The sequence below is a fragment of the Meles meles genome, chromosome 15 (genome assembly GCF_922984935.1).
Source record: "Meles meles chromosome 15, mMelMel3.1 paternal haplotype, whole genome shotgun sequence".
Taxonomy (NCBI): Eukaryota; Metazoa; Chordata; class Mammalia; order Carnivora; family Mustelidae; genus Meles; species Meles meles.
Genome location: NC_060080.1, coordinates 25,925,840 through 25,946,167, shown reverse-complemented (window position 1 = coordinate 25,946,167; position 20,328 = coordinate 25,925,840). Strand labels below are relative to the sequence as shown.

The 20,328-nt window shown below is 41.5% G+C and overlaps 1 protein-coding gene across 13 annotated transcripts in view; it reads right to left on the bottom strand.

Moving 5' to 3' along the window:
• The window catches only part of BIRC6 (baculoviral IAP repeat containing 6), a 235,501-nt gene extending 215,395 nt beyond the window's left edge, over positions 1 to 20,106 (bottom strand). For 4 of the 13 annotated variants that reach the window (XM_045979750.1, XM_045979752.1, XM_045979760.1 and 1 more), the window contains exon 1: positions 19,610 to 20,097. In XM_045979750.1, coding sequence (XP_045835706.1) covers positions 19,610 to 19,934 — 325 coding nt within the window. In that variant the 5' untranslated portion in view covers positions 19,935 to 20,097. Of the gene's footprint in view, positions 1 to 19,609 lie in introns of all 13 variants that reach the window. The other 9 variants (XM_045979749.1, XM_045979753.1, XM_045979758.1 and 6 more) reach the window with 4 other exon arrangements.
• Positions 20,107 to 20,328: the final 222 nt, after the last annotated feature.

Genomic DNA, 20,328 nt, shown 5'->3' with positions numbered 1-20,328 from the left:
TTGATTTCTGTTGAGGACCTGATCTCAGGGCTCTGAGGTCATGCCCCATGGTGGGCTCCACAATGAGTGGCTCAGTCAGTTAAGTGTCTATCTTTGGCTCAGGTCATGATTGTGGAGTTGTGGGATGGAGCACCACGTTGAGCTCCCTGCTCAGTGGGGAGTCTGCTTCTCCTTCTCTCCCTATGCCCTTCCCCCTGCTCCTGCTCCCTCCTCTTGCTCCCTTTCTGTCTTAAATAAAATCTTCTTAAAAAATAAAATTTTATTTGAAAAGACAAAAGAATTGGAACATCTAACTGATAAAGAATAAAGTTGGACAAGGGTGCCTGGGTGGCTCAGTGGGTTAAGCCTCTGCCTTCAGCTTGGGTCATGATCTCAGGGTCCTCGGATCGAGTCCCGCATCAGGCTCTCTGCTCAGTGGCAAGCCTGCTTCCTCCTCTCTCTCTCTCTGCCTACCTCTCTGCCTACTTGTGATCTATCTGTTAAATAAATAAATAAAATCTTTAAAAAAAAAAGAATAAAGTTGGACAAATCACATTACATGATTTTAAGACCTACTATAAAACTTACAGTACTGGGGCACCTGGGTGGCTCAGTGGGTTAAGTCTCTGCCTTTGGCTCAGGTCTTGATCCCAGGTCCTGCAATCTAGCCCCTCATCCAGCTCTCTGCTCAGCAGGAAACTTGCTTCCCCCTCTCTCTCTGCTTGCCTCTCTGCCTACTTGTGATCTCTGTCAAATAAGTAAATAAATCTTTAAGTAAAAAAATAAAACATAGTATCACAAGAAAATATGATAGGGGCAAATGGACAGACATGTAGATCTATGGAAAAGAAGAGAATCCAGCAATAGACCCAAATAAACATGGCTGTTTGATCCATTAAATCATTTTTTAATTGTGGTAAATCAACATTAACATGAAAGTTAGCACTTTAACTACTTTTAAGTGCACAGCTGAGTGGCATTAAGTACATTCACACTGTTCTGCAACCATCACCACCATCCATCCACACAATGGATGGTGCAAAACTTGCAAAACTTGAGCTTTATAACCATCAGGCACTAAGTCCTCCTTCCCATCTCCATACCCCCCAGTGCCCACCAATCACTATTCTACTTTCTATCTCTAGAAACTGACTGCTTCTAAGTACCACATATAAGTGGAGTCATACAGTATTTGTCCTTTTGTGATGGGCCTATTTCAATAAGCATTATGTCTTCAGTTCATCCATGTTGCAGTGTCAAAATGTCCTTCCTTTTTACCATATTTTGTTTATCCATATATCCATCAATGGACACTTGGGTAGCTTCTACTTTTGACCACTGGGAATAACGCTGCTATGAACACAGCATACAAATATTTTTTTCAAGGCCCTGCTTTCAATTCTTTGGGGCATATACCAAGATGTGGAATTGTGATACCATAAAATTACCAAAGTAATTTTACTTTCAATTGTTTGAGGAAACACCATACCGTTTTCCGTAACACCCGCACTATTTTACATCCACCAAGAGAATACAATACAAGCATTCCAATTCTCCACATCCTTGCCAACACCTATTATTATATCTAATGATAGTCACTCTACTGAGTGGGAAGTGGTATCACACTAGGGTTTTAATTTATATTTCCCAAAATATTAGTGATGTTGGCCATCTTTTCATGTGCTTTTTTGGCCACTTGTATTTCTTCTCTGAAGAAAGATCTATTCAAGTATTTTGCTCATTCTTTAATTGGATTGTTTGGTTTTTTTTGTTGAGATGTTAAAGTTCTCTATACCGTCTGGATATTAATTTTTTATATATACCTAGATATGTGATTTGCAAGTATTTTCTCTTATTCTGTGGCTTGCTGTTTTAATCTGTTGACAGTGTCTTTCAATGCACAACAAGTTTTCATTTTGATGAAGTCCAACTTGTCTATTTTTTCTTTGGTTGCCTGTGCTTTTGATGTCATATCCAAAAAATCACTGCCAAATCCAACGTCATGAAGCTTCCCCCTTTGTTTTCCTCTAAGAGCTTTCTAGTTGTAGCTCTTCCATTTAAGGGTTCAACTTCATTCTTTTGGAAAGTGGATATCCAAGTTTTCTCAGCACCATTTCTTGAAGAGATTGTCCTTTCCCCCACTGAATGGTGTTGGCCTACTTACAAAAATCATTCACCACGTATGTGAGGGCTTATTTCCATGCTCTCTATTACATTAGTCTTTATGTCTAGACAGACATAGTACCACACCAGTACCACACTGCTTTGGTTACTGTAAAACTGTATTAAGCTTTGAAATGTGAGTCCTCCAACACTGTTCTTCTTCAAAGAATGCTTTGGAGAATCCCTTGAGATTCTACATGAATTTTAGGTGGGTTTTCTATTTCTGCAAAAAACATCACTGGAATTGTGACAGAGATTGCACTAAATCTGTAAAACACTTTGGGTACTATTGACTTAACAATGTACAGATAGTAAGAAATCCTTGTAAGGATGCAGAATTAAGTGGAACTCATATATTTTTAATGAAAACACATAATGGCACAGCCATGCTAGGTTGGACAGTTTCTTGTTTAAGATTTTTTTTTTCAGTTAATTTATTTGAGAGAGAGAAAAGACATGAGGGGGGAGGAACAAAATGAAGGGGAGAAGCAGACTCCCCACTGAGCAGGAAGCCTTAGGAGGGGCTTGATCCCAAGACCCCAGAATTATGACCTGAGCTGACGGCAAACACTTAACAACAGACTAAGCCACCCAGGCACCCTGGTTTGACAGTTTCTTGTAAGATTAAACCTACACTTACCAAATGATCCTGTAATCCCACTTCTACGTATTTACCCTAGAGACATAAAATCTTACATTCACACCAAAAACTTTACTCAAATGTTTATAGTAGCTCTATCCAAAATCACCAAGCTGAAAACATACAAGTGTCCTTCAATGAGTGACTAACTAAACAAATGATGACACATTCATACAATGAAATACTGTTTGGGTATTAAAAAAAAAAAAAAAATGGGGCGCCTGGGTGGCTCGGTGGGTTAAAGCCTCTGCCTTCGGCTCAGGTCATCCTCTCAGGGTCCTGGAATGGAACCCAGCTCTCTCGCTCTCTCTCTCTCTCTCAAATAAATAAACTCTTAAAAAAGTTTAAAATATTTATTTATTTATTTATTTATTTATTTATTTACTTGACAGAGAGAGAGAGACAGTGAGAGAGGAAACAAGCAGGTATGGTGGGAGAGGGAGAAGCAGGCTTCCCGCTGAGCAGAGAGCCTGATGTGGGGGGTCGATCCCAGGACCCTGGGATCATGACCTGAGCTGAAGGCAGATGTTTAACAACTAAGCCACCCAGGTGCCCTTAAAGAACTTTCTTTAAAAATATATTCAACAGGGGCGCCTGGGTGGCTCAGTGGGTTAAAGCCACTTTATATATATATATATATATATATATATATATATATATACACAATAGAAAAAACAAAAAGACATTGTTGCCCCAGGTAACAAAATCGTAGATAACTACTCTATTCCTTAGTCTATTTGATATGTTCTATAATAAGGTAAATCACTTTTTAAATGGAAATTCACAAAGGTAGGACACTTTTTAAAAATTATTTAATCCTAATATCCACTTCAAGAAATAGTCAATTCTGGGACGCCTGGGTGGCTCAGTGGGTTAAAACCTCTGTCTTCGGCTCAGGTCATGATCCCAGGGTCCTGGGATTGAGCCTCACATCGGGCTTTCTGCTCCGCGGGGAGCCTGCTTCCTCCTCTCTTTCTCTGCCTGCCTCTCTGCCTACCTGTCATCTCTATCTGTCAAATAAATAAATAAAATCTTTAACGGGCACCTGGGTGGCTCAGTGGGTTAAAGCCTCTGCCTTCAGCTCAGGTCATGATCCCAGGGTCCTGGGATCGAGCCCCGCATCGGGCTCTCTGCTTAGGAGGGAGCCTGCTTCTTCCTCTCTCTCTCTCTCTCTGCCTACTTGTGATCTCTGTCTGTCAAATAAATAAATAAAGTCTTAAAAAAAAAAAAATAGTCAATTCTTTATCAAGGCATTATCTATGTGCATCCCTACGAAACTTTCAAAAATATTATCTGAATTACATCATCTTTGCAAACTGATAATTCTATAATTATCTATAATTATAATTATATAATTATACAGATTATAATTATATAATCTGTAAAATTCTATTTCCACAGAGATAACATCAGAGTTCAATGCTTAAAATACTAATTAAACACAGTATATAAAAACATCATTCAAAGTCAATAAAGAGGGGCGCCTGGGTGGCTCAGTGGTTTAAGCCTCTGCCTTCGGCTCAGGTCATGATCTCAGGGTCCTGGGATCGAGCCCCGCATCGGGCTTTCTGCTCAGTGGGGAGCCTGTTTCTCCCTCTCTCTCTGCCTGCCTCTCTGCCTACTTGTGACCTCTCTCTCTGTCAAATAAAATAAATAAAATATTAAAAAAAAAGTCAATAAAGAGGGTACAAAATTAGTGTTCTTACAATGCTTTTAAAATATATTTAAGTAACCAAAAACAAAATCACTTAACAAAAATTATTAGTACATATTATTATTCAAAACCAAAGTGAGTATTTCTATAAAACTAAACTCGGTGCAAAGCAAAGAAAGTTTGGGAAAGTTCAAGTGGTAGGCCATGAAAAAAGGTAACTAATGGATGAAATGCAATGTAGTGAGAGTATTATTCCAGTTAAGAGAACCCAAGAACTGCCCAGGCATGAGCGTGGGTCTCCAAAAGACACAGACTTATTGGAATTAAGAATTCCAAGTTCGAGGGTGGCTGGCTGGCTCAGTCAGTGGAGCATGTGGCTCTTGATCTCACAGTCGTGAGTTCAAGCCCCACATTAGATGTAAAGATCACTTAAAAAAGAAAATCTTGGGGCGCCTGGGTGGCTCAGTGGGTTAAAGCCTCTGCCTTTCGCTCAGGTCATGATCCCAGGGTCCTGGGATCAAGCCCCGCATCGGGCTCTCTGCTTGGCAGGGAGCCTGCTTCCTCCTCTCTCTCTCTCTCTGCCTGCCTCTCTCCCTACTTGTGATCTCTATCTGTCAAATAAAATAAAATCTTAAAAAAAAAAAAAGAAAATCTTTAAAAAGAGAGAGAGAAAGAGTTCCAAGTTCCAATTCTCTCTATTCATTTTATCCTGAAGTTCCACCAAACCTCCTATTTAACTATAATCTTAAGTATATGACATCAATGGAGAAAGTTTTAAGAACATAATCCTCTCTGAAGTTTCCACAAATGGGACTCAATCTTTAAGGACCTATTCCCTGCAAGAAATTTTGGGGACTGTTTCAACATATATTACTCAATTTGTCACAGTTACATCTCCCAATCACCTTGGGATGCAACAGTTACATTTTTCCTTCAGAATTTTGAACTGGAGATAATTAAGTAAAATTTGGGAGCTACCTTCGCTATCTGATATTGCTCAAGATATCCCTAACCATCTACACACAAATTCCTGTTGCTACATGAAGTTCCCCATATGAGAAGGAACTCAGCTATAAATCTGTACAATCCTGTAATATGCAGCACATACCTCATGAATTTCTATTTGAAGCTCATACTTGAAACTACTGTTCTCTGTTGAATACAGAAGGCACATATATCCAGACTAACAGTCACACAGACCTTTCATCATTCCTCACATAGCCTTAATTTTAAATCAGTCCAAGACAAATTCCATCCAAACATGATGAAAATCTGTCTAGCTGTTTTTACATACTACAATAACAGGCCAAGAGAAACTTCCCTGGATATTTGCCTGCTGCCTCCTCACCTCACTGGGATCTTTGCTCAAGGGCAAAGAGACCCTCCCAGACCACCTCACAGCACAAATTTGCCAATTTCCAACCTCATTCCAGCCCTAATTTCTTACAACATTTATCACCGCTTGGTACAGTGTGTGCAAAATACATCTCTTCCTACCAAATCATGAGTTCTAGCAAAGCCAGGACTTTGTTAACTAGTTTATCACCAGTGCCTGACACACAATAAATGTTTTTGAATAAATGAATCATTTTCTATGATTTTGAAGAACTTAATATATTAAAACTAAACTATGTGGTAAAATACAACAATCTCACAGTTTTGTCTGTTAACACAATATGAAACAAAGACAGTTCGGTACTTTCTGGTACAGAAAACCCAGCCATCTCTACCCTTCATATCCCCATTTTCCCCTACCTTACTCCTGCCCTCCGTATGAGGTCACTGTCATTGGCTATAGTGGTATTTTGGTAAATAAGTACCACAGCACTTAGCTGGTTCAAAAATCAAACAAAACTGGATTACAGCAGAGAAGGACAAAATAGAAAGCAGGAGAAATTTGGTCCTTAATATATCCCTCCTGTTTACAAGAATATTTCATTATACGGTCATTTAGTAGATTTTAGTAGCAGACAAACTAACTTGGGAGGTTTCTCTTACCCCTAAAATTAAGGCTAAATAAAATAATATTCAATTCGAATGAAACCTGTCTCTAGTGTAATCCCAGGCTTATCAAACAAACCTACTTATGAAGTTTGAACCTCTAAACCTAGAAGCACATTAGAATAACCTGGCATTCTGTTAAAAAAAAAAAAAAGTATGCCTGGGCTCCACTCCAGACCACTTATGTCAGAATTCTGGGACCCAAGGGGTGCCTGGGTGGCTGTCAGTTAAGCATCTGACTCTTGATTTTGGCTCAGGTCATAATTCTCGGGTCGTGAGACAGAGCCCCATGTGGGGTACCTTGCTCTGGGCACAGTCTGCTTCAGATTCTCTCTCCCTCTACCTCTGCTCTTCCCCCTCCCCTACACATACGTGGATGGTCTCTCTCTCAAATAAATAAATAAATAAAATCTGGTGGGGGGGGAATACTGGGACCCAAGCAGAATATTTTTTTGAAGTTCCCCTGATGATTCTAATGAGCAACCAAGGCTGAGGACATACTGCCCTATGCATCGCCCCAGTCTTAATTCTCTCCCACTTCATAAATCAAAGCACAGAAACAAATCATGAACTTAAATCATAACTTAAATTCTTGGCACCCACAATAAATCTCAAAGAAAACATTCCTATCTGCCCCATTCTAATACTAATACCCCTATAGAATAGGCATTAATGATTAATGGGGCGCCTGGGTGGCTCAGTTGTTAAGGGTCTGCCTTCAGCTCAGGTCATGATCCCAGAGTCCTGGGATCAAGCACCACATAGGACTCCCTGCTCTGTGGGAAGCCTGCTTCTCCCTCTCCCACTCCTCCTGCTTGTGTTCCCTCTCACACTGTGTCTCTCTCTGTCAAATAAATAAATAAAATCTTAAAAAAGGAAAAAAAGAATAAGCCTTAATACCGCTCCTAAAATATCTCTCCTAAAATACATCCCTGATTTATTTATTTTTTTTATTTTTTAATTTATTTGACAGAGAGAGAGATCACAAGTAGGCAGAGAGGCAGGCAGAGAGAGAGGAGGAAGCAGGCTCCCTGTGGAGCAGAGAGCCCCGTGTGGGGCTCAATCCCAGGACCCTGAGATCATGACCTGAGCCGAAGGCAGCGGCTTAATCCACTGAGCCACCCAGGCGCCCCTATATCCCTGATTTAAACACGCAAATGAGACCACAATTACTCCTTTTAGAAGTACTGCCCTTGTCACAAGCTATTTTATACAGCAATTATTTTATTCTATAAAGTATATACATCTCTATTATCTCCTTTTTTATTCTGTAAAGTATATATACCTCTATTATCTCCTTTTTTTATAACCGAGTTCATCTTTTATTTATTTATTATGATTTTATTTATTTACTTAACAAAGAGCAAGTGAGCACAAGCAGAGGGAAGGGACAGAGGGAAAAGGAGAAGCAGACTCCTCACTGAGCAGGCAGCCTGACTCGGGGCTTGATGTCAGGACCCGGGGATCCTGACCTGAGCAGAGGGCAGACACTTAACCAACTGAGTCACCCAGGAGGCCCAAACGTTCATCTCTGGATCTCAGGGTCGTGAGTTCAAACCCCCTCTGGATGTGGAGCCTACTTTAGACACACACAAAAAAATCATAAAATAAATAAATAAAAATAATTTTTAAAAAATTACCAGCCCATTTTAAGGACAGTAACTCTCAGAAGTTATCTTGTCAAAAGCATAAGGCCATGGACAGTATAATGCACATATCAGAAAGGTACCTCCTGGGGCACCTGTATAGCTCAGTGGGTTAAGGCCTCTGCCTTCGGCTCAGGTCATGATCCCAGGGTCCTGGGATCAAGCCCCACACCGGGCTCTCTGCTCAGCAGGGAGCCTGCTTCCTCCTCTCTGCCTGCCTCTCTGCTTACTTGTGATCTCTGTCTGTCATATAAATAAATAAAATCTTAAAAAAAAAAAAAGAAAAGAAAGGTACTTCCTGCCTACTCCCACTGTTCTTACAAACTATATTACAGCAATCTATTGCTGTTTATAGTCTATCTGTAGTTACAGCCAACCGCTGCTAAAGACAAAGTACCAAATTTTAAACAACTTAAGTATGGTTACAAGTACAAATTGCTAGTTAAACAACAAAGTTATAATGGGTGTACATTTACTTCTGCTCCCTCCCAAGTCTTACTAAAAAGATAATAAAAAGGGCATTAAACAAACCCACAGAGACCAAAAAAAAAAAAAAGTTAGGAGATAATAACAAAAAAAATTTTGAAGTTGGAAGGCAGACAGAAGAGCCTTAATAGACTAATATGCCCTGGGAAAATCTCAAAGGTAAACCAGCAGGGAGGAAAGGCCAAAGTACCTGTGCTGTAGTGGGTTTTTCAAAGATGTATTTATTTATTTTAGAGAGAGAGAGTGAGAGATCGCATGTAGGCATGCAAGTGGGGGGAGTGGCAGAGGGAGAGAATTTTCAAGCACAATCCCTGCTCAGCAGGGAGCCTGCCATGGGGCTCCATCTCACAACCCATGAGAGATCATGACCTGAGCTGAAACCAAGAGTCAGACGCTCAACCGACTGAACCACCCAGGCGCCTGGGCACCCCTGTGTTGCAGTATTTTTCAAATTACGTAGTAATAAGTCTAAAATAAAAATTATTTCAAAGTAGTAACCTTTCGCAGTATTTTTTCAACCAACACTAAAAACATAGCTCCTCTAATAACAGATCACTAAATTTTTTACCTCAAACTAGGAGTTCTCGCACTGAAAATTATGGTAACCATGGGTCAAAGGGACCAAATCCAAGATCCTCAGGCTATTTCATCACTCCCACCCTTGTGCTCTGCACCCTAATACCAATGTGCTTATAACAAATACTACCGGCTTCCCGCCTCTCTTACTTGTGCTGTTCCCTCTACCTGGCTAACTCCTTTTCGTTCAAGAGCCAAGATGTCACCTCCTCTAAAAGCTTTCCAAATTGAGAGGCAGGGGGGATTTTAAATTCATCTTATTATCCCCATATGGCAGAAAAATACTTGTTGAATTAACTATATAATTAAGAACATCAATACAAAAATAACACTTACTGCGTGCTTATGGTGAATTAAACAGGACCTACATGTATCAGTTTATTTAATCTTCCCAATAACCCAATGAGTTAGGTGTGCAGAGAGAGGTTAAGCACCTTGCCTAAGGGCACAGATAATAAGTGGTGAATCATGGACTGAAATGCAGTCTGGCTCCAGAACCAACATCCTTAACCACTAGGCTCAGCTTTCTCTTTAATTGCCAATGTCTTCCCAATCTGTGTTCCCAAATCCTCAAGCTTCAACTCTGAATGCCCAAAGCCTTCTGGACATCTCTACTTGGATGTCCTTCAAGAACTACAAAATTAACACAACCAATGTCACTATCTCCCTCTTGCTCCCAACCTCCTCCAACAAAAACTACTCACCACATCTTCTTGTCTTACTTCAGTTAATAAATACCATTCATCCAGTTACCCAAAATAGGAACCCACGCATGAGTACTTTTTACCTATCCATCTCTCTCATCCCCACAATCACCAAAAATTATGGTTCCTACCTTTCAAACTAACTTACACAAAGCTTTCATCACCTCTCATACCTGGGCATTAGTTTCAAACCTCTCTAAAAACAAATTTGATTATGAAATAACCTACAATGGCTCCCTACCACTGACATCATGTCAAATTTCTTTTTTTCCCTAAGATTTTATTTTACTTTATTTTATTTTTTGAGAGAGAGAGAGAGCGTGCACGCATGCACAAGCAGAGAGGAGAGGCAGAGGGAGAGGGAGAAGCAGACCTCCCACTGAGCAGGGAACCTCATGCAGGGCTTGATCCTAGGACCCTGTATTCATGACCTGAGGTGAAGACAGATGCTTAAAGCAACTGAGCCACCCAGGCGCCCCTCAAGTCAGATTTCTTAACAAAACATATTATGATCTTGTCTTTGCCTATCTCTCAGCTTCAACTCTAACCATCCCCTCACACATCCTAAACTCCAACTGATTTCCTTCAAAAACTTCTCTCTGTTCCTTGAATTTACCATGTTTTGAAAGACCACAATGTCTCCACACAAGCAAGTACCCTAGCTTAAAATGATGATCCCTATAACATTCCCTCCCACCATCTCATCTTTCAAAATGAATCATAAAAGCAACCTCCTTTGAGAAGTCTTCTCTATTTCCCTCAGGTTGAAGAAACTACCTCCTGTGTACTCACACAGCACTCTACATATCTATATTATAGTACTTATAACATTACACTAAAATGATTTACCTAAAGGCAGCCATTAACCAGCTGCCTTTGGCTCAGGTCATGATCCCAGGGTCCTGGGATTGAACCCTGCGTTGAGCTCCCTGCTTGGTGGGAAGCCTGCTACTCCCTCTCCCACTCCCCCCTGCTTGTGCTCCCTCTCTCACTGTGCCTTCTTCTGTCAAATAAATAAATAAAATCCTTTAAAAAAAAAAATATTTACCTAAACATGTTGCCAAGCATGCATTCAAAAGCCAAAATGTTGCCTTGATTCTTTTGTGCCCCCGTGTCTAAAATATGTTCAATAAATGTATAAATAAATATAAATCAACTAGTTCTTCACATTACCTTGCTCTTTTCACAATTTCAAGTCCAAAATCAATTAACTTACATAGTTTATATTTCTCCTGTAATACAAAGTTATTATAATTATGTCCATTGTATTTCAGTCACATTTCCACATACACGGAAAACTGTAAGAATACTGCCACTTCAACCACATATCTGCAGTAAAAATGTCTGCAGTATTTAAATAGCCACTGCTACCAAAAGGATGAAAACACAATAAAAAATACTTTGAGCGTGTGTGTGTGTGTGTGTGTGTGTGTGTGTATACACACAACCACTTTCTGGGGTAGACATTATTATTCTCATTTTATGGGATGAACTTCAAGATCAAACAGAACCAAGATTTAAGCCCAAACTTTGGATCCAGAAGCTGATCTCTTATAGAGACCCTCAGCAAATCTGTAACTACTAAAAGACTTAGAAAAATTATTGTTAGAGAAAAACCATCCTGAACAGATAATAGTTAGGAAAAGACTAGAGGTAAACATAAAAAACTTTGGATCTATTTTTCTTGCTCTAAAAACAGAGCAAAATATTTTTTTAATTTTAATATAAATTCACTCGAATTAACTGTGGGAAAATGTTTTGTTAATAAAACAGCAAACTAGGGCACCTGGCTGGATCAGTTGGTAGAGAATGCAACTCCTGGTCTCAGGTTTGTGAATTCAAGCCTCAAAATGGATACAGAGATTACTTAAATATAAAATCTTAAGGGGCGCCTGGGTTCAGAGTTCTACCCTTGGTTTCAGCTCAGGTCATATCTCAGGGTCATGAGACGGAGGAGCCAGGCTCCATGCTCCCCATACAGTCTGTTTAAGACTCTCTCCCCAGGGGCACCTGGGTGGATCAGTCATTAGGCATCTGCCTTCAGCTCAGGTCATGATCCCCCAGTCCTAGAATCGAGCCCCACATCAGGCTCCCTGCTTGGCGGGAAGCTAGGCTTCCCCTGCTCTGTCTATCTCTCTCAGTCAAATAAATAAATAAAATCTTAAAAAAACAAACAAACCTCTCTCTCCCTTTCTTTTTGCTCCCCCCACTTCAAATAAATAAATAAATCTTTTAAAAAATAAAATCTTAAAAAGAAATAAAATAAAAAAGCAAATCTTTGACATAAGGCAGGTCATCACGTAGCATTACTTTAAAGTCAGTCAACTGCAACATAAAGTTTGTATTGAGCCCACAAAGAGATTTGCCCAATTAAGTTTTTATAAAAAACTCAGATGCAGACACGCCTGGGTGGCTCAGTCCATTAAGCATCTGCCTTTAGCTCAGGTCATGATCCCAGGGTCCTGGGATGGAGCCCCACATCAGGCTCCCTGGAGCCTGCTTCTTCCTCACCGTCTGCCTGCCACTCCCCTGCTTGTGGGTATAAGCGCGCACACTCACTGGCTATATCAAATAAATAAGTAAAATCTTCAAAAAAAAAAAAAAAAGGGAGGGGGACGGCACCTAGGTGGCTCAGTGGGTTAAAGCCTTTGCCTTCGGGGGCGCCTGGGTGGCTCAGTGGGTTAAAGTCTCTGCCTTCGGCTCAGGTCATGATCCCAAGGGTCCTGGGATCGAGCCCCACATCGGGCTCTCTGCTCAGCAGGGAGCCTGCGTCCTCCCTTCTCTCTCCCTGCCTGCCTCTCTGCCTACTTGTGATCTGTCTGTCAAATAAATAAAATCTTTTAAAAAAAAGAAAAAAAAGCCTTTGCCTTCAGCTTGGGTCATGATCCCAGGGTCCTGGCTCTCTGCTCAACGGGGAGCCTGCTTCCCCCTCTCTTTCTGCCTGCTTCTCTGCGTACTTGTGATCTCTGTCTGCCAAATAAATAAACAAAATCTTTAAAAAAGGGAAAAAAAAAAGAACTCAGATGCATTCAGGAGACAACTATCTTCTAGGGCTACTGAAATCCCAACTCTATATTGTGTTCATTATCTTTCATAAAAGAATAACTAGAAAGAGACTAGAAAGGTTTACCTTCCCAAGGTAAAAGTCAGAAAATAGAAGTTGTATGAATCATTTACAATTTCCAAAACAGACCTACAGGAAGACTTTTACATTTTATCTAAATTAGTGCAAGCTTAATTTTGGAAATAGTAAAAAAAATATTTTCTACCTCTAACAAAGTGATAAGAAGTATGAATTTGATCCCAAAAAAATATTTGAGAAATACACAGGGTAACCTAACTAGTCTTCTATGCTCCAAGACTTCTTAGAGCAGGCAGCTCTGGGCTTTAAGTCTGAACAAGAAGCTCAAAACAAACAAAAAATAAAGATGTAAAAAATTTCCCAATCTGAACTCCACCACAACTGGAGTAGAGTACAGTGATTTTTTTTCTCACTTATGACCATCGTGCAAATTTCTCAAATCTAATCAAAGTCAATGTCAAAGGGAAATATTCACAAAGAAATTTGAAACTAGATTATTTGTCTAAAAACACTGAGCAGGGGCACCTGGGTAGCTCAGTGGGTTAAAGCCTATGCCTTCGGCTCAGGTCACAATCCCAGGGTCCTAGGATCAAGCCCCACATCAGGCTCTCTGCTCCGCAGGAAGCCTGCTACCGGCTCTCTCTCTGCCTGCCTCTCTGTCTACTTGTAATCTCTGTCTGTCAAATAAATAAATAAAATATTTAAATAAATAAATAAATAAACACTGAGCAGCTTTGGAGTTTCCTCCAGGTGACAGAAATCTGGAGCCCACTTCAGAAACTGTAGACACGATGCACACATATGCTACAACATCTACTGATTACTACCCACACACATTCATCTTCAATTACTTATTTACAGACAGTGTATGAACAATCCGTGTGCACACAGAACTAGTAACACAACAGTCTTAACTTCATTCTGATGTTAAGCCACACCAATATACTGAAAGACATTCTTCCAAATAGATAATATTCATCACTAGCATTTACATTTCCATGTACACTTCAATGATATCTATCTGTCCTCTGTATATAAACACTAAGTCAGTGACCATTTTTTAAAGTAATAGTGAGAAGCATGGCAATAGCAAGTACCCATGAGCCTTAAGAGAATTAACATTCACTGTGTACACATGCCAAGCAGCATTAGGCAATTTAAACATGTTTACCACTTAATCTATACAACCATTCTATTAAATGTTCATCTTAATTTACAAAGGAAGAAGCTGAGGTTCAAGAAGTTTAGAGACTGAGTTAGTGAGCTAAAATACAAAATTCAGGAATATCTAAAATATAAACACCCATTCTCTTTCTATGTGCCCTCAAAAAAGTTTATTAAAAAAGCAAACAATACACAATGTACTATATTTATGGGAGGAGGGCACTATTTCAGAAATCAAGAGAAAACACCACCAGTAATTAAATAAGAAAATACTGAATAAGTGCGCCTGGCTGGCTCAGTCAATAGAGCATCTGACTCTTGATCTCAGGGCCTGAGTTCAAGCCCCATGTTGGGTGTAGACATTGCTTAAATTAAAAAGAAGGGAGGGAGGGGAAGGGAAAGGAAATAAGGGAGGGAGGGTAGGGGGAAAGATAAACTGAAGAAATTAACAATACCTTACTCTTACATCAAAGCAAAAACTAGATGGATTTTGGGGCGCCTGGGTGGCTCAGTGGGTTAAAGCCTCTGCCTTCAGCTCAGGTCATGATCTCAGGGTCCTGGGATCGAGCCCCGCATCGGGCACTCTACTCAGCGGAGAGCCTGTTTCCCCCTCTCTCTCTGCCTGCCTCTCTGCCTACTTGTGATCTCTGTCAAATAAACAAATAAAATATTAAAAAAAAAAAAAACTAGATGGATTTTGCTGGATGGTAAAAGATGGTAAATAGGAAAAATTTCTAAGTTCAAATTTAGGGTGAAGTTCAAAAGATTTAACACAGAATATCAAAAAGGTTTAAATAAAAAAGAAAAAAAAGAGTATTTACAAAGATTTACAAGTAAACAGAAGAAATATTTTTGAACAGTAAACACAGGTTCTGTTCTAAGAACTTTCTGTGTACTAACACACCTAATAAGTAGGACAATTATTATCCCCCTTTTGCAAATGGGGAAACTGGAACAGAAATGTTAAGTAATTTAGTCAAGGATACACAGTTAATTGGGAGGTGAGGGAAAGCAGAAATTGGGATCTTAACCTAAGCCAACTGTCTCCAAAACCAGTCTCCTTCCTTTACACTAAATTGCAGGAACAAACTATAGCTAAAGAGAGGAACAAGCCTAGTAATATAAACAATATGGTCAAGTGGTGTATGGAGAGCTATTTTGATTTTCAAAATCCAAAGTACACAACTTAGCCTGTGAAAAGATGTTCAGCATCCTATGTCATTAGGGAACTGCAAATTAAAACAATGAGATACTACTACACACCTATTATTAGAATGGCCACAATCCAGGGCGTCTGGGTGGCTCAGTCGGTTAAGTGTCTGCCTTCCGCTCAGGTAGTGATCTCTGGGTCCTAGGACTGAGTCCCGCATCAGGCTCCCTGCTCTTTGGGGAGCCCATTTCTCTCCCTGCCCCACCCCATGCTTGGTCTCGCTTTCTCTCAAAAATAAACTAATTAAAATACTTTATAAAAGAAAAAAGAATGGCCACAATCCAAAACGGAAAAATAGCAAATGCTGAGAAGGATGTGGAGCAACAGGAACTCTCATTCACTAGCACTGGGAAAACAAAATAGCACAGTGACTCTGGAAACAGTTTGGCAGTTTCTCACAAAACTAAACATAATCCTAACACTCAATCTGATATTCGTGCTCCTTGCTACTTACCCAAATGAACTAAAAACCTAAGTCCACAAAAGAAAACCTGCACACAAATACTTATAGCAACTTTTATTCATAACTGCCGCAACCTGGAAGCAACAAAGATGTCCTTCAGTAGGTGAATGGGTAAATGAATTGCAGTCCATCCAGACAATGGAATATCATCCAATGCTAAAAAGCAAATGAGCTACCAAACCATGAAAAGACATGGAAGAACTTAAATGCATATTCTTAACTGAAAAAAGCCAAACTGAAAAGGCTACTGTATAATTCCAACCATATAACATTCCAGAAAAGGCAGAACTATACAGTCAAAAAATCAGGGAGTGGCAGGGGGCAAGAGAGAGAGACAGGTGAATAGGAAGAACAGAGAGGATTTTTATGAAAGTGAAACTATTCTTTTTTTTTTTTTAAGATTTTATTTATTTAACAGACAGAGATCACAAGTAGGCAGAGAGCTGGGGAGTGGGGGGGATGCAGAGGGAAGCACCCATTTAACATATTCCTTAGCCTATATACACAATTGAAAAGTATTTATTAGTATTTTGCACTGGGCATCCTGAGGAGGAGATATAAACAAGAGGACAGGTTCCTTCCCACAAGGAGTTTTAAATATAGTTAAATGGACATCCTATATTCACAAAAAGCTACATGGAATTTAAATAGTCCAAGACAGAAAACATACCACAAACAGTAAGTTGCCAAATTACTAAAATAGACATTAAGAGGACAACATGTGCGTAGGGGTTCAGTGGATCACTTCAGACAAATAGAATCAGGAAGTTAAGATTTGCTCTAGGACCTAAAAAATGGCTAAGATATGCCTGGAGGGGACTGGTGCATTCCAAGAAAGAACAAAACTACCCAGTTAGGAAAGGAAATGAAATGAACCAGTTCACAAAACTAAATAGGGAGACAAGACTAGAAAGATTGGTAGAAGTCAAAGAATGCCAGGCCAAGAAATCAGCCTAGGAACGCTAAAATCTTAACTCTTAAATGCTAAAAAGGAGCAACTTGCCTAACCTATGTTATACTGATGGCTCTTAATCTAATGAAAGTGTATTTACAAACACTGTATGTCAGATAGAGATATATGCTAGAAGACACAGTCAAAAATTCACCACCTCTGCTACCCAACTGAATATATACACACAAGTCCTGCTCCCATCCTTCAGTTCTCAATCTACTCTAGTAAGCTACCCATAATCCTACAACCTGAACTCATTCAGAAGACACCTATCACCCAGTAGAACTCCATATGGTGACACCATTCTTTTTCTTTCACACAAAGATGTCTTTCCTCTAGGGTATAAAACGAAGTAGCTCCTTGCCCCTTAACTGGAAAGAGGGGTCATCTTAGGACCATGGTCACTACTGGCACCTTCTCCTCGTTCTATTTATAGGACTGTCACCCTCTATTAATCATTAAAAGCAAACCTCCTAAGTATGTAAAATACATATATATTATAGGCAAGACAAAAAAATGCAGCATTTGCTCCCCAATCACCCAGATAGATGAACATACATAAGACTCTATACAACCTCTGGTAATTATTATCAATAACTGCAATTCTCATAAAAGAAAACATTTCAGATTTTGTCCACTGTTACTTTCAAACCTTTTCTGTAATCCTTTTGTTTACCATAGACTCTTCCACATATTTCAAATCACATACTCAAACTTCAATGTGTGGGCATCTGCAACTATATCCAATCCCACACTTTTCTAATTAACAAATTCCCCCTCATATCCCAGCTAAGTTATCCCAATTCAATGATGTTCTACGCATGCACCTTTAATCTTGTGTTAAAATCCTCAAAGCCTCCCCTTTAGGAATCTAGCACTAGAGTGACTATTTTCTCCCCTTTCATAACAGACACATTCATACATGCCCAATTTCCTCAACGATTTACTACAAATGCTCACACACATTATTTTTCTCAAACACAGGCTCCAAGCATAAAAACTCCCCATCAGACTCCTTTCTATCAAAAACATTTTAAACCTTCCATTAATATGGCCTTTTATAAAAAATTCAAATACATATAACACCAATTGGTCGAAGTTTAAAATCATGAAAAACAGTATCAGATATCGTTTAAAGATACAAGCATATGCTAAAAAACATAAAAACGTGTGAAAACAATAAAACCAAATTAAGGAGAATGCTCATGGGGGAGGGAGAATTGGAGGAATACAATCCAACAAACAGAGAGGAGGCTTCAACTTTCTAATGTTTTATTTCATTAACAGAATCAGGAATACATGGTTGTTCATCTTATTCTTTATACCTTTCTGCATTTGAAATATTTTAAGTGAGTTTAAGAAGAAAGATATCCAATTACTAATTAGTATCTCCCACTCATACATAGAGACAGGTTGTTACGTCCAAAATGCAGTTACTACTCATAGTTACATCTGGGACACCCCTCCTGTCCTTTACCTAAGCCAAGAAAAGAAAAATTACAAGGCTACAATCCAAAACTTTCCCTTCAACATATCTTAGATATGGTCCAGGCTTATATTCTGTAGCTATATACAATCCATTTCTTTCACAACTCTCACATTGACAAAAATTAAATCTCTTCTTTTATTCTTCTATCCCTACACTACTATTAACTCTTACATGCCTTATTCCATAGCGAACCAGAATAACGAACTTATTTGTGTATGTTACTTATGTATGTTAAAATTTGTGTCTGTTAAAATTTAAGTGAATTGTTTAGCCACATAACTAATTTACTTTGCTGAATGCAGTCATACACACCTCTGTGAACGAATCTAACTCACTCATATGCTAACTTTTCTATCTCAATTTGTAACATCTAAATTAAACCATACATCATTCAACCGCAAATGAAATGTCATCTCACCAAACACAGTTTAGCCAGAGTTAATTCCAAAACACTCCACTCCAGTACACAGAGCGTTCACCTAATGCATGAAGTCCCGTCCCTGGAACAACGTTTACTCCACCCAGAAGTGCTCTCCTCCACTGGCGAGACTCACACATAGGTCCGAATCCTAACTTTCGGCCCGCTGTGGTAAAACAAGGAGGTCTGAAGTTTCACCTCATCATGAACCCAAAGGAATCTATATTTCATACACCGCAGGCTCTGAGTTTCTCATCACTAGGGGGTAGAAGTTGGAAGCCCCGAGCTAAGGGATAAGGTCTAGTCTTCCATGGCGTCCGCCTGAGTCCTGAAGTCGTCGACAGTACAGTTCAGGCAGCCGGCCCGCCTACTTCCCTCCCCACCCCCACTCCAGGCGCACCCCACCCCCACCCCCGGCGCGAAGCCCGCTGTACATCCCTGCACCTGCGGGTCGTACGAACAGCCGAGTATCCGCTTCTCTCCACCCGAGGGAAGGGCTTAGATGCCGGCTCCGACACTGGCCTCCAGCCACCAGGCTCTCACGTCGGGACCAACCTGGCGACCCGTTCGCTCTCTGATCTAGCAGAAGGCAGCAGCGACACCTTCTCCAAAACCAATCCGGGGACCTGCCCTTCTCAGGTGCTGGGCTCCGAGGCCTCCTCACCTCTCCCCGAGGACCAACCTACACCGGACACTTAAGGCCCGGCAACTCCCACCACTCCCCGACCCGCCAGTCTTTTCCTCCCAGCTGCAGCCGCTGAAAAAGCCAAGCCCCACGGTCCTCCTCCACCAGCTTTCGGGCCTCGGCTCACAGGCAGGCCTGAGCCCCCAGCCCTACCCTCCGCCACCCCATTCCCGTCACGCCGCTTCCCCTCCGCCGGAGGCCGAGCCCTGGGGCTGGGCGGCTTCCTTCCCCGGCATCCCGCGGGCCCGGCTCCTCCCGCGGCGGGCCCGGCCCCCGCCCGGCGTGCCGCACACTCACCGCTGAGCGCGGAGGCCTGCAAGGTGGCCCCCGAGGTGCCGTCGATGACTTTGATGGTCCCGCGACTGGTGACGGCTAGGATGGCGTTGAGCGCCGGGTGGTAGGAGAGGCTGTGCAGCCCGTCGGCGTCGCAGCGCATGCAGCCGTCTCGCAGCACCAGCCACTCCGAGACCCCGGCCGCTCCCGCCCCCGCCGCCGAGGAGCAGCCCGGGCCCGAGGCCGCCGCAGCCGCAGCCGCCATCTTCCGGCCTGCGCTCAGCACAATCACACTGGGAAGCGGCTCAGTGACAGTCCCGGGAGGTGCAGCACCGCCGCCAGTCACCATCCGGGGCCAGGGGGCAAGCGGAGCGCGTTAGCCGGAAGTGAAGTCAGGCGCCGGCACGCACGCGGGACGTCTGCCGCGCGCCCGGAGGGGCCTAGCTCGGAGGGAGGCTGGCGGGGGAGGGGGAGAAGGAGCGAAAGAGGCGGGACCTGGGGAGGGGGCGGGTCGCGGGTGGCTGGAGCATGCGTGGGAGAGCTGCCGCGTGCCACGCGCCCCCGGTCCAGCCAGCTTCTCGTCCGCACTGTCCCAGTTTTTTTGTGGTTTTTTTTCTCCTGAGCCTGTGGGGAGTGGCCGCTGCCTGGGCCCCGCCCCACTCCCTTGCGCCTGGAGATGGGGGTTGGGCTCCATGTGTTTCCGCTAGGCGGGGATCCTGGGCAGTGGGAATCCGCGGAGGTCC